The 16,446-nt window shown below is 44.7% G+C and overlaps 2 protein-coding genes, 2 non-coding genes and 1 pseudogene across 4 annotated transcripts in view; 3 read left to right on the plus strand and 2 right to left on the minus strand.

Annotated features, from left to right (window-relative positions):
- Positions 1-2,084, minus strand: part of LOC126574181 (cadherin-23) — a 14,207-nt gene extending 12,123 nt beyond the window's left edge. Inside the window, exon 1 of the mRNA XM_050234220.1 lies at positions 690-2,084. Coding sequence (XP_050090177.1) covers positions 690-1,044 — 355 coding nt within the window. The 5' untranslated portion in view covers positions 1,045-2,084. The remainder of the gene's footprint in view (positions 1-689) is intronic.
- Positions 2,085-6,987: 4,903 nt separating this feature from the next.
- LOC126576621 (uncharacterized) lies at positions 6,988-9,279 on the plus strand (annotated as a pseudogene).
- On the plus strand, positions 9,048-9,121 carry Trnai-aau (transfer RNA isoleucine (anticodon AAU)). The gene has a single exon. It is a non-coding gene; the product is annotated as a tRNA-Ile (tRNA).
- Positions 9,280-9,714: 435 nt separating the features above from the next.
- Trnai-aau (transfer RNA isoleucine (anticodon AAU)) lies at positions 9,715-9,788 on the plus strand. The gene has a single exon. It is a non-coding gene; the product is annotated as a tRNA-Ile (tRNA).
- A 1,000-nt stretch (positions 9,789-10,788) lies between these two features.
- On the minus strand, positions 10,789-13,964 carry LOC126574182 (uncharacterized). The gene is made up of 2 exons (XM_050234221.1): positions 13,774-13,964; positions 10,789-12,727 (listed from the first exon to the last, which is right to left on the minus strand). The coding sequence occupies exons 1-2, from the start codon at positions 13,774-13,776 to the stop codon at positions 11,717-11,719; spliced, it is 1,014 nt and encodes a 337-aa protein (XP_050090178.1). The 5' UTR covers positions 13,777-13,964; the 3' UTR covers positions 10,789-11,716.
- Between the last annotated feature and the right edge of the window lie 2,482 nt (positions 13,965-16,446).

Below are 16,446 nucleotides of genomic sequence, written 5' to 3' on the forward strand. Positions count from 1 at the left end.
TGCACGCAATGTGGCCCTTCATTTGCATCGGGAGGGCGCGAAAATGGTTGCAGAGTGTTTAGTGTAGAAGGTATTTTTGTTGCTTTATAACACAAGTTTTAGTTTAGAGTCCAAGTGTCTTTTCTTACGCGCTTCACAAAGCAGCTAGCAAACAAGCTGCTTTGATCGTGGTGTTGGCCATTTGCACTTGAAATTTCTCGCTCTTAAACACGCCCGTCGGTCACGCTCTGTCTCAGATGGAAACGAAATGAGCTGCCTGGCTGGAAATGTACAGAAATGCTTCATTGTTTTCTCATGTCCGGTCAAATTCGTTGACCACTTGACTGGTCTTCCAGACCTTGAGACCCCTTTCATGCTTCGCTGGCAGACTGACTGAGACCTTTTGCGAACCCCTACTGACTCCTCCGGTCGTGTGGGAAGTTGTCTGCGGCGGATAAACCGGATCAACTTGAACAGCATCAGGTGCTGCTGCTGCTGCTGCTGGACGGAACACGGATGCATGTTCCAACAAACCGGCCTCAAAAAAGTGAAATGAACTGGTGAGAAATACAATCTGGCCGGTCCGGTTGTCCGGTTTGCAAAATCGCCCAATCGCTCGAAGGTGCATAATTTGAAATGAAATCAAGAGTGGCCCAACTCCCGGGGGTGGAGTAATCATTTCGGGATGTACGGGATGCGGGAACACTTACCTCGCAACTGATAGACCACGCTGCCGACCGGAGTGTTTTCGAGTAAACTGAACCGGGACATATCGCCACTGCCCGGGATGAAGTGTGGCGTCCGGTTGATGATCTGCGCCCGGGCAACCGGTCCCATCGAGAGGCCAACGAGAGCCACCAGGAAAACCAGTTTCAACCTTGGGTGCATTCTGCTGCAGTGCTTGGGCATGTGCATGACTGCAACGCGATGATGATGATGATGGCACGCGGGTTTGAGGATCGATCGCCGGTGCGATCGCTCTGTGGATCGGTGAGATCGCGACGATGTTTGCCCTTCGCAAGCACTCAAGCGACCATCGGAACGCCTTCCGGAACTGGTTAGCATCCGTTCGAGCGCACAAACACTCTAGCAGCACTTGGGTAGCTTTTCTTCAACGTGCTCTGGAGAGTGGAAGACGCTGAAGCTGGACGGAGCTGCTGGATTTCACAATGAGCACACGCACTACGATCCCGGGTCCGACCGTGAGACGTTGAATGTTAGAGGTAAATGGCAACGCTCGCGACCCCTTCGCCACAGCCGGCTGGTAAATGGCTTTCGTCCGCTTGGACGCTTTCTTCGCACATACAGAGAACAGCGGCAGCAACGACGATCACCAGTTGTGGACACAAACACGGGCACACTTTGCTCACCACACTATCTCCTTGTTGGCAAGCGACCGGTAATGGTGACGGACTATGTGGGGTTTCTTCTGCTGTACGATCACTTGGCACACCGTTGGTTGATCTGCAATTATTGCAAAATGGTGCAACACCAGTAGGAAGCGCAGCACTCACGATCGATCACCGACTGTGGAACCGACGCCAAGCGAAACGAATCCACTTCTTCACTGCTCCACGTTCGAATTCTGCGCCCGTGCTCGAGATGAAGCCGCTGGTCAATGGTCGCTGGTCGATGGTTGCTGACTCACATTTCCATTTTTCCACCACCGTTGGTGGCACGTTGGTCACCAACACCGCAAAGGGGCGCAAGCCGTGCCAAAAAGGCCCTTTCTTCACACGATACCAGCACCACCAGCAGCGAGATCGCCGCTATGACTCAGCGCGTAGCAAAGGAGAGCAAAGAGCGAAGAGATTTCACCGCGGAAGCAACGAACCCCGGGTAACCGGTTCCCGGTGGAGGATGGGTTCGTTAGAATATGGGACACCGGAGGACAGAGTGCGGTGTGAACAATTCTTGGCAGAAGGTTTCGCTTGTCTGGTCGGTTGTCTGCGTTTCGTTACCGCTCACGATCTTCACGCAGGTGCACAGAAGCGAATACACATTTCAATTGGAAACACACAAACACACGCAGGTCGGGGTCGTTTCGGTTCTGCCAAAGGTGTTCCCGATTATGTGGGAATGGCTTACTTCCCAGGACAGCCTCGTATACACACCGCGCACGCACACGGTCGCTTGATCGCGCTCGTCGACGTCCGTTCAGGTCGATCGTGGATCTCAGAGTGATCAGCATCAGTTTGCCGCAGCATCGGGCGAGGCTCACCACGAAACCGCGTGAGCTCACCCGGCCTGAGACGCTGCGAGAATCCGAAACCAAGAAACTCGCTGCAAGAAGAAACATCATGGTGGCGGCAGCAACAACAATCGGGCGCCCGTTGTTGACACCTGAGCACCGTCGTTTTTCGTGCCCTCCAGCATGCGAGTCTTCGTTGGGCCGGCTGCTGCTGCTGCTGCTGGTGGTGTTTTCGTTACGATCTCGTCGTTCGTTCGTGCTGTACGAAGTGCAAACATCTGTGACCGGGGTATGAAGCTGTGTAGCGGTGCAGTTCGTGCGTGCTCGCACGAGAAGCCGGCACTCAGCGCAGTAACTTGTGGCCCTTTCCGTGGACCCCACAGCGGTGGCCACAGCGAGAACGATAGTTTTTGTTTACCTTACGCTCCGTGGACCGTTGCGAAAATAGGCAACCTCGGTGGTGGTTGGAATTCGTAGCTCCGGCGGGGTTTTGTTTATAGGTACGCATGTGCGCATTGTAAAATGGATGCATCTCTATTTGGTTGCACCTGTTTTGCGTACGTGATTTGTGTTCATTTCTCGATGCGACGATTTGGTACTCGGAAGTGTAAAACAGGGGATATGGTGCAGATGATGCGTGCGCGATAGCGTTGTTTCCCACAACTCTCTTTACCGCGATTTATCTGGCATCAGTGGAAGCAGTGGGTCAAATGTTTGGTAAATGTAGTAGAAAAGTGATGATTTAGTTTATTTTGATCTGTTGACATGAACTATGTGCTTCAAGTTTTACGCCATCGGTGTTCGTTTCGATAAAGAGGTGGACAGTAACAGAAAACACCTTGCACGAGTGATATGTGCAGTGAAAAATAACGATAAGAAATGAAGAAATGTTGCCAAAAACAGTATTTTCTGTTCATTGAGGGCTTGAGTTGAGTTTCTGTCTTGTTCACTCGTTGAAGTCTTTCGTGTTTTAAATGTTTGCTAGAGATGTACATATTGGTTTTTTACCCATTTTTTTTAAATTTCTGCTCCAATTGATGTGTTGCAATTGTAAAGGTTGCAGAGAATACTTTTGAAAGGTTCAGAATTTAGAGAAAAATGTGTCCCACTCGCCCCACCCTCTTCGATAGTTAGGCTTAGGATTTTTTTTTGGTTTCAAGGAACCAACAGATTGATTTAAATGTCTGATGTCATAAACTAGATAAATTGAATTTACACTACATTTACAACTAAATTAACAAGAAATGGTCAGAATTTTAAAATCGCAGATTTCATATTCCAACAAGGCGACCTTGGGCACCACAATATCACTACACCGCATACATCTTTGTCTCTTCGCCAAAAATTGAAAGAAGCTGCTGGAAAACATTCCATGAACTCAACATAAAGCCCATGCTTTGCGCTATCAGACTCCTATTTGTTTGGACTTTTGCGGAACTCCTTGTTTGAAGATATAATTCTGAAGATCTATGACCGGCCAGATCTGAAGATGCCAGAAAGAATTTACAAGATCATAGTACAAAATTAAATACAAACCACTGATTCATTATACCACTGATCTTCATAATAAGTATTTCAAAAACGGTATTTACTTTTGATAACAATAAACGCAATTACTTTTCAAACAACCTAATATAAGATTTTGATCAATTGAAGCAACAATGAATCGCGCCTCATGCAGATTCATTGCGGATCACTACTTTCAAGCGCGTTTCCCAAGACCAATGTTTTCAAAGTCGGTACCCATCGTTGCTTAAAAACTGCCGGGCTGAACCTTTTGAAAGTTTTAGAACGTTATTAGGATACTGTTTTCCAGGAAGCCCCACCATGTTTTTATGAAAAAAGGTTGATTCTTTTTTTTAACCAATTATGTAAAATTTGCCTTTACAGGGTGTACCATAAAAAAATGCAAAAATCTTTTTTTGAAGTTTAAAGCCATTTTTTTATATTTTCTACTGTTTCAAAGTATTTCATTCGCTCTATATTTCTTTGTTTATCAAAAACAAACAAAATGAGTGGGTTTGTCGGCCTGTTTTCTCAATTAATTTCTCCAAGCGGTTACGAATTCGAGAACACTCTCTGTAACATAAGTGTCCAACTTAGAAGACCAGGCTTTGATGATAAACGATTTCAGCGAACCAACCGTGTATGGTGTTATGGTTCACAGGTCTTAGGTCGAACAAATGCCCATATTGAATAGCCCAACCGATTTAATTCAGGACCGCTTGGAGGGCATAAATCATTCGACCAAAAATTCATGTTTTCCTTCAACCATGTTTCAGACCGTTAAGACGTATCGCAGGGGCCTCCATCTTGCTGAAACTCAACATTTTCCGGTGTTTTGAAGTTTGCTTTAATCCATGCTAAAACGTGTTCCTTTAAAAAAGTGATATAAACATCAATATTCATTTTAGTAATGGATTTTATGAAAACTGGTGCCATTTTCAAACTATGTTTTATCCTGTCTAAAGATGTTTTATCCTTTCAACTATTAAATTACGCTTCACCCTAGCTCTAGAGATTGCTTTTAGGTCATATTTGGCCAACCGATGCAGGCAGGATCTTGAGATATTCGTCTCTTATGCAAGCTTTCATATGGATTGCACTGGATTTCGCTAACTTTTGCTCTGACGGATATTACCACTTTTTCAGTACGCTCAGATCGTTGCCGATCACTAACGTGTTTCCTAGGCCTTGGCCCTTCATGAATAGAACGTTTAATCCTGTAAACAACATCTGTAAAGACATCTTTTGCACGGGTACTTATTATACATCATTTGATAGATAAGACTCTTACGAACACAACGATACCCCATAATGCCATATTGGAGTTGAAAAAATACTCAAAACAGAGCAATGAAAGCATTTGCATTTTTTTATGGTACACCCTGTAGACTAACTCGAAAAAAACATCTCTTTTCCAGCGTGGAAAATCTACCAAAAATCGGAAAATTGAAAATTTATCAAAAATTCGACGATGACTACCTGGATAAACTTATAACATACTGGTTTGTATTTTTCTGATGATTCATACCGCGGCAACGACGGGCACCGGAAAAAGTACCCTTTCCACAACACACCTGCCTATAATTGATGCCATGGATGAAGACAAATCTTGCCTAAACTAGAAACAAATATTTATAAAAAGTTGTAGTTTTATAAAAAATCCTCTCGAAAAAAATATGTTGAATGGTTTCTTCCCAAAAATTGGTTAAAAATAAGCCTTTTTTAACCGAATTATCCTTAAATGGGTTACTTTGATTTATTTAGCGTGTTCGGCCCCTGCAACATGGTGTTCTAGTTACTGGAACATGCTAAATAAATAAAAGTAACCCAGAATATTGACAAATAATATTGCGCGTGTATGGCCCGCTTATTGATTCAGCATCAACTTAGCAGTTCAGGACCACTCGTGCGCCTTAATTTATGCAAGTTTGTCTTCAAACAGAACTTCAGGCACACGAGTGGTGCTGAACTGCTGAGTTGGTGCTGAGCTAATTAAGGGGGGGCTTCAGTATTTTCGGGCCAAAAAAGGAGCATTTTTGACGATTTTTTATGATGCAACCATTCAACTTTATTTTTCAAATAAATGACATAATAATCTAGAATTTTTGAAGTATATTTGGTACTGTTTTGAACACCATTCATTGAAAAATTAATCCGTGGCATCAAATTTTGGTAGGCGTGTCGTCACAAAGGTACTTTTTACGGTGCCCATCGTAGCGACATGACGGGCCATTTGAAATCGATATTCGTTTGAAAGATTATAAGTTTATCTAGGTAGTCCCGGAGAGTTTTTGTTGATATTCCAATTTTTCGATTTTTGACAGATTTTTGAAGTTGAAAAAGGGATGTTTTTAGCGATTCTGACACATTTAGACAGGAAATTAAGATTCGATGCGTCGAAGATTTGTGCTAACTTCCGTTTACTTAACTTAACTTAACGACAACCCCACGATCGGTTCTGTATACTGCGTGATGAAGGCGGACGGAGCCTTATAGGAGGTTTAAGGATAATTCGGCTAAAAAGGATAATTTTTGAAGATTTTTTGTAAAGAAACCATTCACCTTTTGTTCACCTGAATAGTATATCAAACTATTACTTGCCGAGAATATTTGGATATATTTTGGGGAAGTTTTGTTAAAAATTACATCAATGGCATCAAATTTAGAAATGTGTTTCTGCAAATGGTTCTTTTTTCGGCGCCCATTGATCGCCGTGTGATGGGTCATTTGAAATATACAAATTGATATTTTTTTCTTCGATAACATGGCTTCAGGAAGGTTCAGGGAAACCGAAAGTAGGGAATCCAACAATTCCGCCACCGGTGTTGTGCCCAGAGACCACGCGGTTTGCTCGGCTTATCCTATGCATTTTCCTCTACGATACGGAAGTTGTTGCCCATAGGCAGGACATAGCGGCCGCGAAGAAACCGGCGAAGCGTTTTTCTGTGGTCTTTATCGTAATCATGCATACCTAAAGATTGTTTTTAGTATTTCGCAATGTTATAATGTTACATGGATTGTTGGAAATGTTATTCCAACGTAATGAAAATGAAAATTAGACACAATTTGTTGGTTGATACTGGTTTCGCTCGAAAACCACAAATTTAGTGTGTTCTTCACTTTTCGATCTACAATTTTGCACAGGACCCCGTATCAGTCGCGCGCGCTGTTTTTATCCTGTTTTTTGGCCTCTCGGCTCTCTCTCTTCGTTCGCGATTCTCTCTTCCCTAACGGTTGTAACGCCTCTACAGCGTAACGCCTATAGCTTTTTGCCTCGCGGGTTCCTACGCTTTATGGCATTTTTGATATGGATGATGGAGCGGTGCGTCAACGTGGAGCTGCTGAGGGACCATGGACTTAAGGCACAAACCGAGATAGAGTACTGTGATAGCGCCGGTCAATCGTATCCCATTGGTAAGGCTATTCATTTGCTCCTTCGTAGTCTATGTCGCCATACTACCAACCAAGATTGGTTAGAAATAACATTTATCTTGATCACACTAGGGGTGATCGGTATTGTGTTCGCCTTTAGCTTGTACGATCATCGTTGTAAGACCACACAGGGAGTGAATCACTATCAAACGGACATGCAGTCGCATACGCAGATGATTCTGGTATCGTTTTCATGTGTGTTACACTGGGTCACGTGATGTTCTATGCGCAACCTCGATCATAGAGGGATATCCTAGATAAGGGGTTTCATTTTTTTTAATGCCGGGAGAATATAGTGTATTATATAGAATAAGGTTGTATTAGTGATAAGTCTATGAACGAATAATAAGGTTAGTCGTCTACCAGCAACCACGGAGTCGACTCATATTTTCACCACGCTACGATATTACAGGACCACCCTAACAATTGAGGTGGCTAGTAAGAAAGTTGGAAGAGAAAGACGCAACGACCGCTATGGTATGTTAATAACAAATTCTTATCCGACAGCGTTTTGATGATTCGGAAATGAAGATCGTTATCAATGGAACGCAGATAGTCACAACATTTTTTGCCATCAGCAGCATGCTCTTGGTGTTGTTCTTTGTGCAGAAAGTTGAGCAAACAAAAAGTTTAGTTGGTATCATTGAAATATTCATCATTTCCTTGGCTCGCTACATAGGAACCGGTGCTTCCATCGCATCAGCCCGTAAAAAGAAATTGATTTGAGTCCATTCTCTGGTGTTGGTTAACCCCAGTCTATGCGTTTGTGATGCTCTTCGAGGCTAAATGGCTGATACGTATCGGTGATGGTCTATTGTGGCGTAAGGGCGTCGAAACTGGCCGTAACTATTGTCGCGAAAACTGGTGAACCAATCTGCTGTGCATCAATAACTCGACCTCGATCGAGGTCGACCAACCGGTACGTGAAGGCTACATGCATCCTACGCCGTGTAATCCGGCGTAGTTTACTCATTAACGGTGTTCCTTCCTGATTTTTAGTGCATGCTACACACATGGTACCTTGCAGCAGACTTCCACCTTTTCATCTACGGTCTGATCATCTGTGCAATGATCAAGCAATTCCCAAAGATTCGTAACATACTGATCGGCACATTGTTGCTGGTCTGCTACATTGGCACGTCGGTTATAATCTACATCAAAGAGTATGATGCCATTCCCATTTTCGCACCCGAGTAAGACACATTTGAAGCGATAATATAGCGTGAAGCTAAGATTCATAAATTTGTTCCAGATATATTCGATACTTCTTCTGGTACTGGAAAGTCTACCAAGACGTCTACGTGCCCACTAAGATGTATCTGCTCAACTGCACTTTCTCGATCGGATGTGCGTTCTACTATATTCATTTGTCTAAGAACAGAACCAACTGCAATTGGGTGAGTATTAGATCAAGCTATAGAATTGGAGCGTAACACGTGAATGATTTGTCCTTTCTTTCCTCTTCTAGGTGCTGAAAGTGTCCTAGTTCGTCAGCTGCTTGGTAATCCCGGCACAATTTGCCGCTGGATACATCTTCTATCGATATCGCTTCGACACTCCATCGATCTGGATGTCATTACTCTTCCCAACCATCCGATTGGTTTATGGTGCAGTTAATTTGTTTATAGGCGTGAGATTGTCTTTCCGGTTTATAAAGCTACTAACGCGGCTGGCAAATATACCGTTCTTCACGATCGTCGGACGCCTTACATACAGTGCATATCTGTGCCACTTGTGCCTAAAAAAAACGGGTGAGTTAAACGATGTGTCTTACCTCAGGAGTTGCTACACTAAGGGTTTTTGGCTCATGGATGAAAGTTATTAAGTTTTTAACATGCTGATTCTATTAATATTTGAGGGAAGGAAAGAAGGCTTTGCGAGTACGATTAGGTCTACTATTCTGTGTCGTTGGCATGGCTAATTAGTAGAATAGTACAACGGCCCCATAGCTCAGTTGGTTAGAGCGTCGTGCTAATAACGCGAAGGTCGTGAGTTCGATCCTCTCTGGAGCCAGTCAATAAACTCTCTTTTGTTTATTATTCTTACTGTTTCATAGATATAGGTGCCAAAAGGTACAAAATACAACGAACGGGGGACAACGAATGATTCATAATTGTTTTATAATCAATATCAACAGTGGCAATATCAACAGCGATCTTAAAAAGTCTTAATCGCAGCAGCTTTCCTCTATCTCTCTGTTTATTTTGTCTTTTGACATTGTGGATTGGAGTAGACCTTAAGTTGTCGTGATGTTTTGCTTTTTTATACATTCAAACTAAAAGACTAATATTTGGGTAATTGTTATGCATTAGAATAAAACCAAAATCGTTTTTTTAGTACCAGGTTTAGAGGTTTTGAACATAAGGCTTCTTTAGCATAAAAACCGTAAAAGGACGTTTTTAATCGAAGGACGTAGCATAATGGTGTCTAACATGCCCTTTTGAAATTATTGCTAATGATCTATAAAATCATTGACTCTGATGAGATTTTCACTAGAATGACCGCACCGAACACCAAGACTACTTTCAGGTTTCTTGCTCTTATTGTTGCCTTGGATTGTTCTTATTTAACTTAGTTGGATATAATTAGAACACTGATAAACAATAGGCCCCATAGCTCAGTTGGTTAGAGCGTCGTGCTAATAACGCGAAGGTCGTGAGTTCGATCCTCTCTGGAGCCAGCACTCGGATTATTTTTTTAAATATTCTTATTAAATTTATTAATATGCCAAGAATGCAAAAATGCTCATAGAACTATGACAACTCTATGTGATGCACCATTAAGAATGTACGAGCTTTTTACAACTATCCTACATAAAAATGAGTCTTAAGTGACTTATAGTAAGTTACATTTAAATGATTGATTGAGTTAATCATTAATGAGATTGATGATCGTAAAAAATCCGCAGCAAGTTCATCTCCATAAATATAGAAAAAACCAAATATTCAAAAGATACTAATGTTATATTTATTCAAGCACCCACCGACATGCGATATATTTGCGATTAATTCATCTCTTCGCCAAGCATTTGCTGCAGACATTTAAAACAATTTAAATCCATCTAGATAATAGGTTTGAGTGTTCCACAGGGCACTTTGAAGATTTGACAGAACAACAGATGTACCAGATTTCCCGGTAGGTTATTTTGGAAGCCCCAAATTTATTCATTGCGCAAAATTATCTTCCATCTTGTCCGATTTTCGTTTCGTACGGTGTCTTCATGTCATCGCACGATTAATGTTCGCTGGGCTGGAAGGTATTAGGTAAGATTGGAATGGAAATGGACGACCCGGTGGGCATTATGATAAGTGGGCAGGTTGCTAGAGACCTTGCTGCGACAAACCGTGCGCCAGTGTCAATGTCGATCGCTGACGCATTCTGGGGTTTGATTAGGAGATAGATCTTTGATTTATTGTTTTAAACCGCATTTCAATGTCAAATGCCGCAAGCGAGCCCTAGTAGTGATTAAGTCGGTCGTTAGAAGAACTTGATGCATTACACAACGATGCTGATTGCTATCCCAATCAACATTGCTACTCACCAGCATTGAACTATAAACCCTCATCGATACAGCAGAAGACAACTCCTTCATTTTTGTGTTTGGTTCCAATAAAGCATTTATTTCTTCATCGTAAAAACTCCTTAAACCCTTACACACTTTAGGGAGACACTTTGCCCATTTTTCAGCGCTCATGGTCGTTTATTTTTAAAATTATTTTAATCATCCTTTTTGGCTACATCTTCACCGTGGAAAAAGTTTCTCTGGTAATCGTTTCGAGTTGTTCGTTTGGCAACAATGGCCAATCGTTTGTTCGGATGATGGATCTGAATGCTGCACCAGGGCAGCAGCAAGGGCGTGCAAAAGGGTCTGAGAGATGATTAAACACAATCCCCTCACCATTGCGAGAACAATGCTGATCGCCATTCGAATGTGAACCAGTTCCCAGTGATCTAAGGGAGCGACCGCCACGACGCACACGTCCCTTGAAGGCAATTTTCCGTGGTGAAATCGTCACCGGTCAGCCACCAAGATTGGAGGCCAGCAGATCGACTTTTGCTGAGAAGGTAAAGCACGACGCGGCACGAAAATCGGCCGACATAATCGAAATGTTTGGAAAAAAGCATTAGTCCACGGACGGAATAACAGTTCGCACAATGACGTGTTTGACCGTTATGCCCCTGCCTCTCTGTCTGTGCGTCGGAAGCTGTTAATCTCATCGTGTCTGTGTCGTGAGTGTATTTAAAAATGCATTTCCAAGGCTCCCCCTGACCGAGTGGCCACGACTCGTAGCCCACGAGTAGATTAGCATTTCGACGTCGCCGCCATTTCGGCCATTGTGTCGCGCGCCTCGTGCTCATCTCATCTCGGAGAAGGTCAGCCACGGAGCCACGTAGAAAAACAGCGAAACAAAACCAAACAACATTATCCATGAAGCGATAGCTAAATTAGGGTGGTGTTAGATGATGAAGTATAGGATGGTGGTCGGAAAGCGATCGAGGTCGATCCAGCTCTTCACGTAACGCCACGTAAAACACACGCATATGAAGACGATGGGGGGGGGGGGGGGGGGTTTATTGAGGAACGCAAATTGTCGCCTAAAATGATCTCTAGAACAAACCACCCGTGTACCGTCCCTGGTTGTAAGCGGCCAGTGTGTTTTGTGGTGGTAGGTACGTTGGCGCACAGAACGACTTGGTGACGGTGCTGTAGATCGTTTGAGCTGGCACTGGATCACGCTGAACCTGGGTCTCGGTGAGATAAACCGTTTGGGCCCCACCTGGTTGGGTGTAGATCGAGCTAACGGTTCGCGTAACCGGCGGAAGTGTGACGGTGCTGTAGATCGTCTGCGCTGGCAGTGTGACCGGTGGCAGTGTGACAGTATTGAACACCGTGGACACCACCTGACTGGTGCGCGTGACCGGAGGTTCACGGATGGTGGAGTAGATCGTTTGAGCAGGGAGTGTCACTGGAGGTTCCCGGATCGTGGAGTACATCGTCTGCGCAGGCAGTGTGACCGGTGGTTCGCGGATTGTCGAGTAAATGGTTTGCGGTGGAAGCGTGACCGGTGGCTCACGGATGGTGGAGTAGATCGTTTGAGCAGGGAGTGTCACTGGAGGTTCCCGGATTGTGGAGTAGATCGTCTGAGCAGGGAGCGTCACTGGAGGCTCACGGATCGTCGAGTAGATGGTTTGCGCAGGCAGTGTGACCGGTGGCTGCGTAATGGTTCGTGTTTCGGTTTGTGTCCGGTAAACGGGTGTCGCTGAGACAACGACACTGGTGTACGTGGACACGATCGGTGGCAGCGTGACGGTGTTGTAGACCGTCTGGGCCGGCTGCAGCGGTGGTGTGACGGTGTAGGTGGCCGTGTTCGTTATCGTCTGGTAGGAGGGGACGGTGGCCGTATAGGTGGAGGTAATGTAGACCGACGAGATGACCGTCTGCTCATCGCCATAGGTCGGCTGCTGGATCGTTTCCGTCACTCGCTGGTAGTTGGTTTCCGTTTTCGTGATGTAGACCGTATCCGAGAGGGCACAGCTTGGCTTCGGATAGAAGTATCCTTCGAATTGCTCACCCCGGACACAGGCCAGCACGGTGGCCAGCAGAACGATGGCGAGTTTCTATCGAGAGAAGTAGAGAGAGGTTGGGAACAAAATGGGAGAGAAACACGTGCCATTAGTCATTAGGGACAACAGAATCCGTTGTTTGTTTGAATCGTCGAACAGGATGCAAAACCATCACCACCCTATAATCGCCTATTAGCATAATCGCGTGTCGCAAGAATTGATTGCCCGCGAAAAGTGCGGACAAAGATCAAAAGACCACATTCTTCCACCCCGAAGCCGAATGAATAAATCATTTATCCAGTGAGGCGCCCAAAAAGGCCCGGACCAAGGGACCCGCGGATCGTTGAAAGCAATCTCCCTTCCTCTCTGTTGCTACTAGCGTCGCATAATTAACACCCCGATAAGCAGGTTGATCCGGCTCTCTGGGTTCCTGGGTTCATCTGCTAGAAGCTCGAGGTGCAAGGAAAGTGGCCACGGGGTCGATCAATTCGACGGTGAAGGTGTTTCTCGCCTAAGGCGAACAAGATGCGCCGATTGCCGAAGGGTTAGTTCCTTCATTAGCCTTCCAGAAGGTCAACCAGATTCGGAGATGACTTCGGTATCGGGGGGTGTGCCCTGGGAAGCGCCGTTTCCGTTCGCTGCTGATGAAACGGTAGCGATCCGACTCACGACAAACGACTATTTTACGACTATTTAATGATCGGATCGTATCAGTTCGTTTGATCATCAATCTGCATCCTCACTAGCTAGCTTGGGGTAACACGACACTTCCAACATCCTGCGGCAAACTGTCGCCACGATCATAAACCACTTTATGCTTTTTCCTATGCTTTTGCAATCACTCCGCCGATTCCACATTCCAGCTGTTGTCCGGTGGAAAGGGAAAACTAATCCAAATTTTTGCATCGCACCAACTTATCGAGCTTATGCAACGGGTGGGTTTGGCGACTCTTTCGCAATCGCATAACGCACGCCACGAGCACAGATTCACGAGCACGAACATCACAGCCACGCATCGTTGGTGTGTTTGGCGATAATGGTCAAATGAACAAAACAAACAGACGACAGATTCCACTCCCGAGGCCCGGCAGGCCACTCACCATGGCTGAGGCAACGTAACAGTGCGAACGAAATCGAATTTTGGCACACCTGCACACCAGAAAAACTTCGGAATCCGTCCTCGAGGTCCTTGAATGGGGCGAGTCTGAGATATCCTGTGCGATCGACCGATAAATCCCTAGCTTCTCGCTAGGAAGGAGACACCGGGTGTGCGTGCGTGGCTAGACCAATCGCGACGGAACCGAACTGATCATCTGGTGGACACGGGTGGATCTTTTTATATAAGCAGCAGCCTGCTCCGCGTTTCGAGCCCACCAACCACCGACGATCGACGATCGCGATCCGGTCAAGAAGCAGCAAACGAGGAGTGCGAATCAAGATGTTTGCCTTTTGGTCGAGTTTTTGTTGTTCCATCTCCCGTGCTGGCGGTGGTGGTGGTGGTGATCCACCCCGATCCCCGATGCACAGGCGCCTTCTGCTGCTGCTGCTGCTGACGGTCCACGATAAGCTCACGGTGGGGATGCGAGGGACGGAGAAGGTCTACTATCCGATTGGGAGGGTATGGACACCAGAAGCTTTTCGAAATGCTACCTCCCCCAAACCACACCTTATAATGAGTGCTATTCGTCTTCTCGTTCTCCATCTCGGTCACGCTCGCGTGTTCGTCCACGAAAAAGTATGAGAAGTTTTGTCAAATATTTCACTTGGCGGCTTGAATCCGCGAACCGCAACGAACCGAAGCGACGGCACGTGGCGGTCGTTTTTGGGGATCTTTTGTGGGAACTGGGAATGGTTTGTCGTTAAAAAAGAGTTTCCCGCGCGTTGTGATCGAGGTAAAGACGTGCGTCACGAATGATCGTGGTCGAGAGATGAGCAACAGCCGTAGCCAATAACCTTTACCACCGTTGACCCTGATTTTTGGGAGGTTTGGAACTGCAGTTTGTGTTCTGTGGGCCATGCGCCGACTGCAGTCTGGTGCGTTGGACTTGTTTTTGGAACCGTCACATGATGAAAGTACACGCGGAGAGCTCGTGGCATGATTCATGGGGGTTAGTATCGGGCTGGCATTTGCCAAAAACGACTGAAGCACTGACGCCAAGTGGAAAGTCAATCCGAAGCGAAGACATGACCTGTGAATCCCCACAGACTCCGGTCACAGGAATCGCAGAAGATAGCAATTCAAAGGCCTTCCGGTGTTCGTTGCTGATCGGCGTAAGTTTGATTGTTTGCACTAGCGATTAGCGCAGCACAAGAGTGCTCGCGGTGGGCGATCGCGGTTCTTGGAAGCACCGCAGTGGTTGACTTCTTATTTTATGCATGAGTGAGGAGAATTTGAGCAAGCAATGGCAATAGGATTAGGATATGGAGAAGAGCCGAGAATCCCGAGGTGGTGCAAATGTTAACTTCCTTAAATGGGGATGATATATTGACACATTGGTAATCATCAGAACGATGATTGATTACCACTGACCATCACTTCTACATCTGATGCGATAGTGATGTTGATGTGAGAAAGGTGCGAGTTTCTTACGAAAATTCTGCATTCCTCAAGATCGTGTTCAGATTTGTTCGGTTACAGGTAACGTTAACATTAATAACTCCCATACTATACAGGTACATCTTATAACTAATACAACAACTACAACATATTCGTTCCGATTTGTTTCTGCTTTACAAAAACCATTTATTTTCTAGCACAAAAGGACAATTACATGAATGAACGCCCATCGCTGACCACAGTTGCAGTTAATTTTTGAATTCCATGTCGAAAGAACTCGTCATCTTTTGAAGCAATCTAACCAACTACCCATTTTTCGATACTTTCATAAGGAGTGAGTTGTTGTGCACCAAAAAAAAAACAAAATTGCAACCAAACATGTTACAAGTCAAGAACAATTTGTGGTAGTATAGCGTGGGTGGGCTAAAATTTCATTTTTGACGTTTTCTAAAAAATGTTTGACCGGTTTTGCGTGTTGAAAAACAAGTCTAACACGTTGGTTATCCCGTTTTTTGTCGTTTTCTAGCTAGAGCTTGTTTCAAACAAATAAATTGTTGCCAATAACGTTCTCCATCAATAGTTTGACCACTGTTCCGAGGTTCGTTCGACACACTTCAAAACTGCATCTTCTCATTTTTATGACTGACAACTTACAGCAATATTATATTACTATTGGACTATTCAGGCCCAAAACTCCACATTTTAAACTCTAGAAACTCATGAACTCATTTAGTGCGTTGTAAAGGCATACGGATATTCTTTAAAACGACATAAGATATGAGGATTTGGAGCTTCATGAAAGAAAATGGTAATTCTTTTAATGGGATTCTTTTAATAGAATCGAAGAAACTAAATAATAGACCTAATATTATAAAAAATCAGCAAAAGAAACCTTATTTCCAATGCTCATCTGCTCCATTTGCAGACAAACAATGCTACTACAAGCCATTTCCCATATGTCCCATCATTAGCGTTCAATGGGTGAGTAAATTAAATTTTACGCTGGACACCAAAATCCATTAGCATCTTTCCTGCTGAGGTACGCAACGACGTGACAACGCATTTACATCTGTGCGAATAATCTACTTTTTCGCATCAAATTTTCGTGTTTTTCTTTCCACTCGCTGAAAGAGTGCGCCATGTGCGCTCGCTCGGAGAAGATTTAAATACTATTTACGCGCCATCTTTTGTAGCCAGGTACCCAGTGGGACAATGG

The sequence above is a fragment of the Anopheles aquasalis genome, chromosome 3 (assembly GCF_943734665.1).
Source record: "Anopheles aquasalis chromosome 3, idAnoAquaMG_Q_19, whole genome shotgun sequence".
Classification (NCBI taxonomy): domain Eukaryota; kingdom Metazoa; phylum Arthropoda; class Insecta; order Diptera; family Culicidae; genus Anopheles; species Anopheles aquasalis.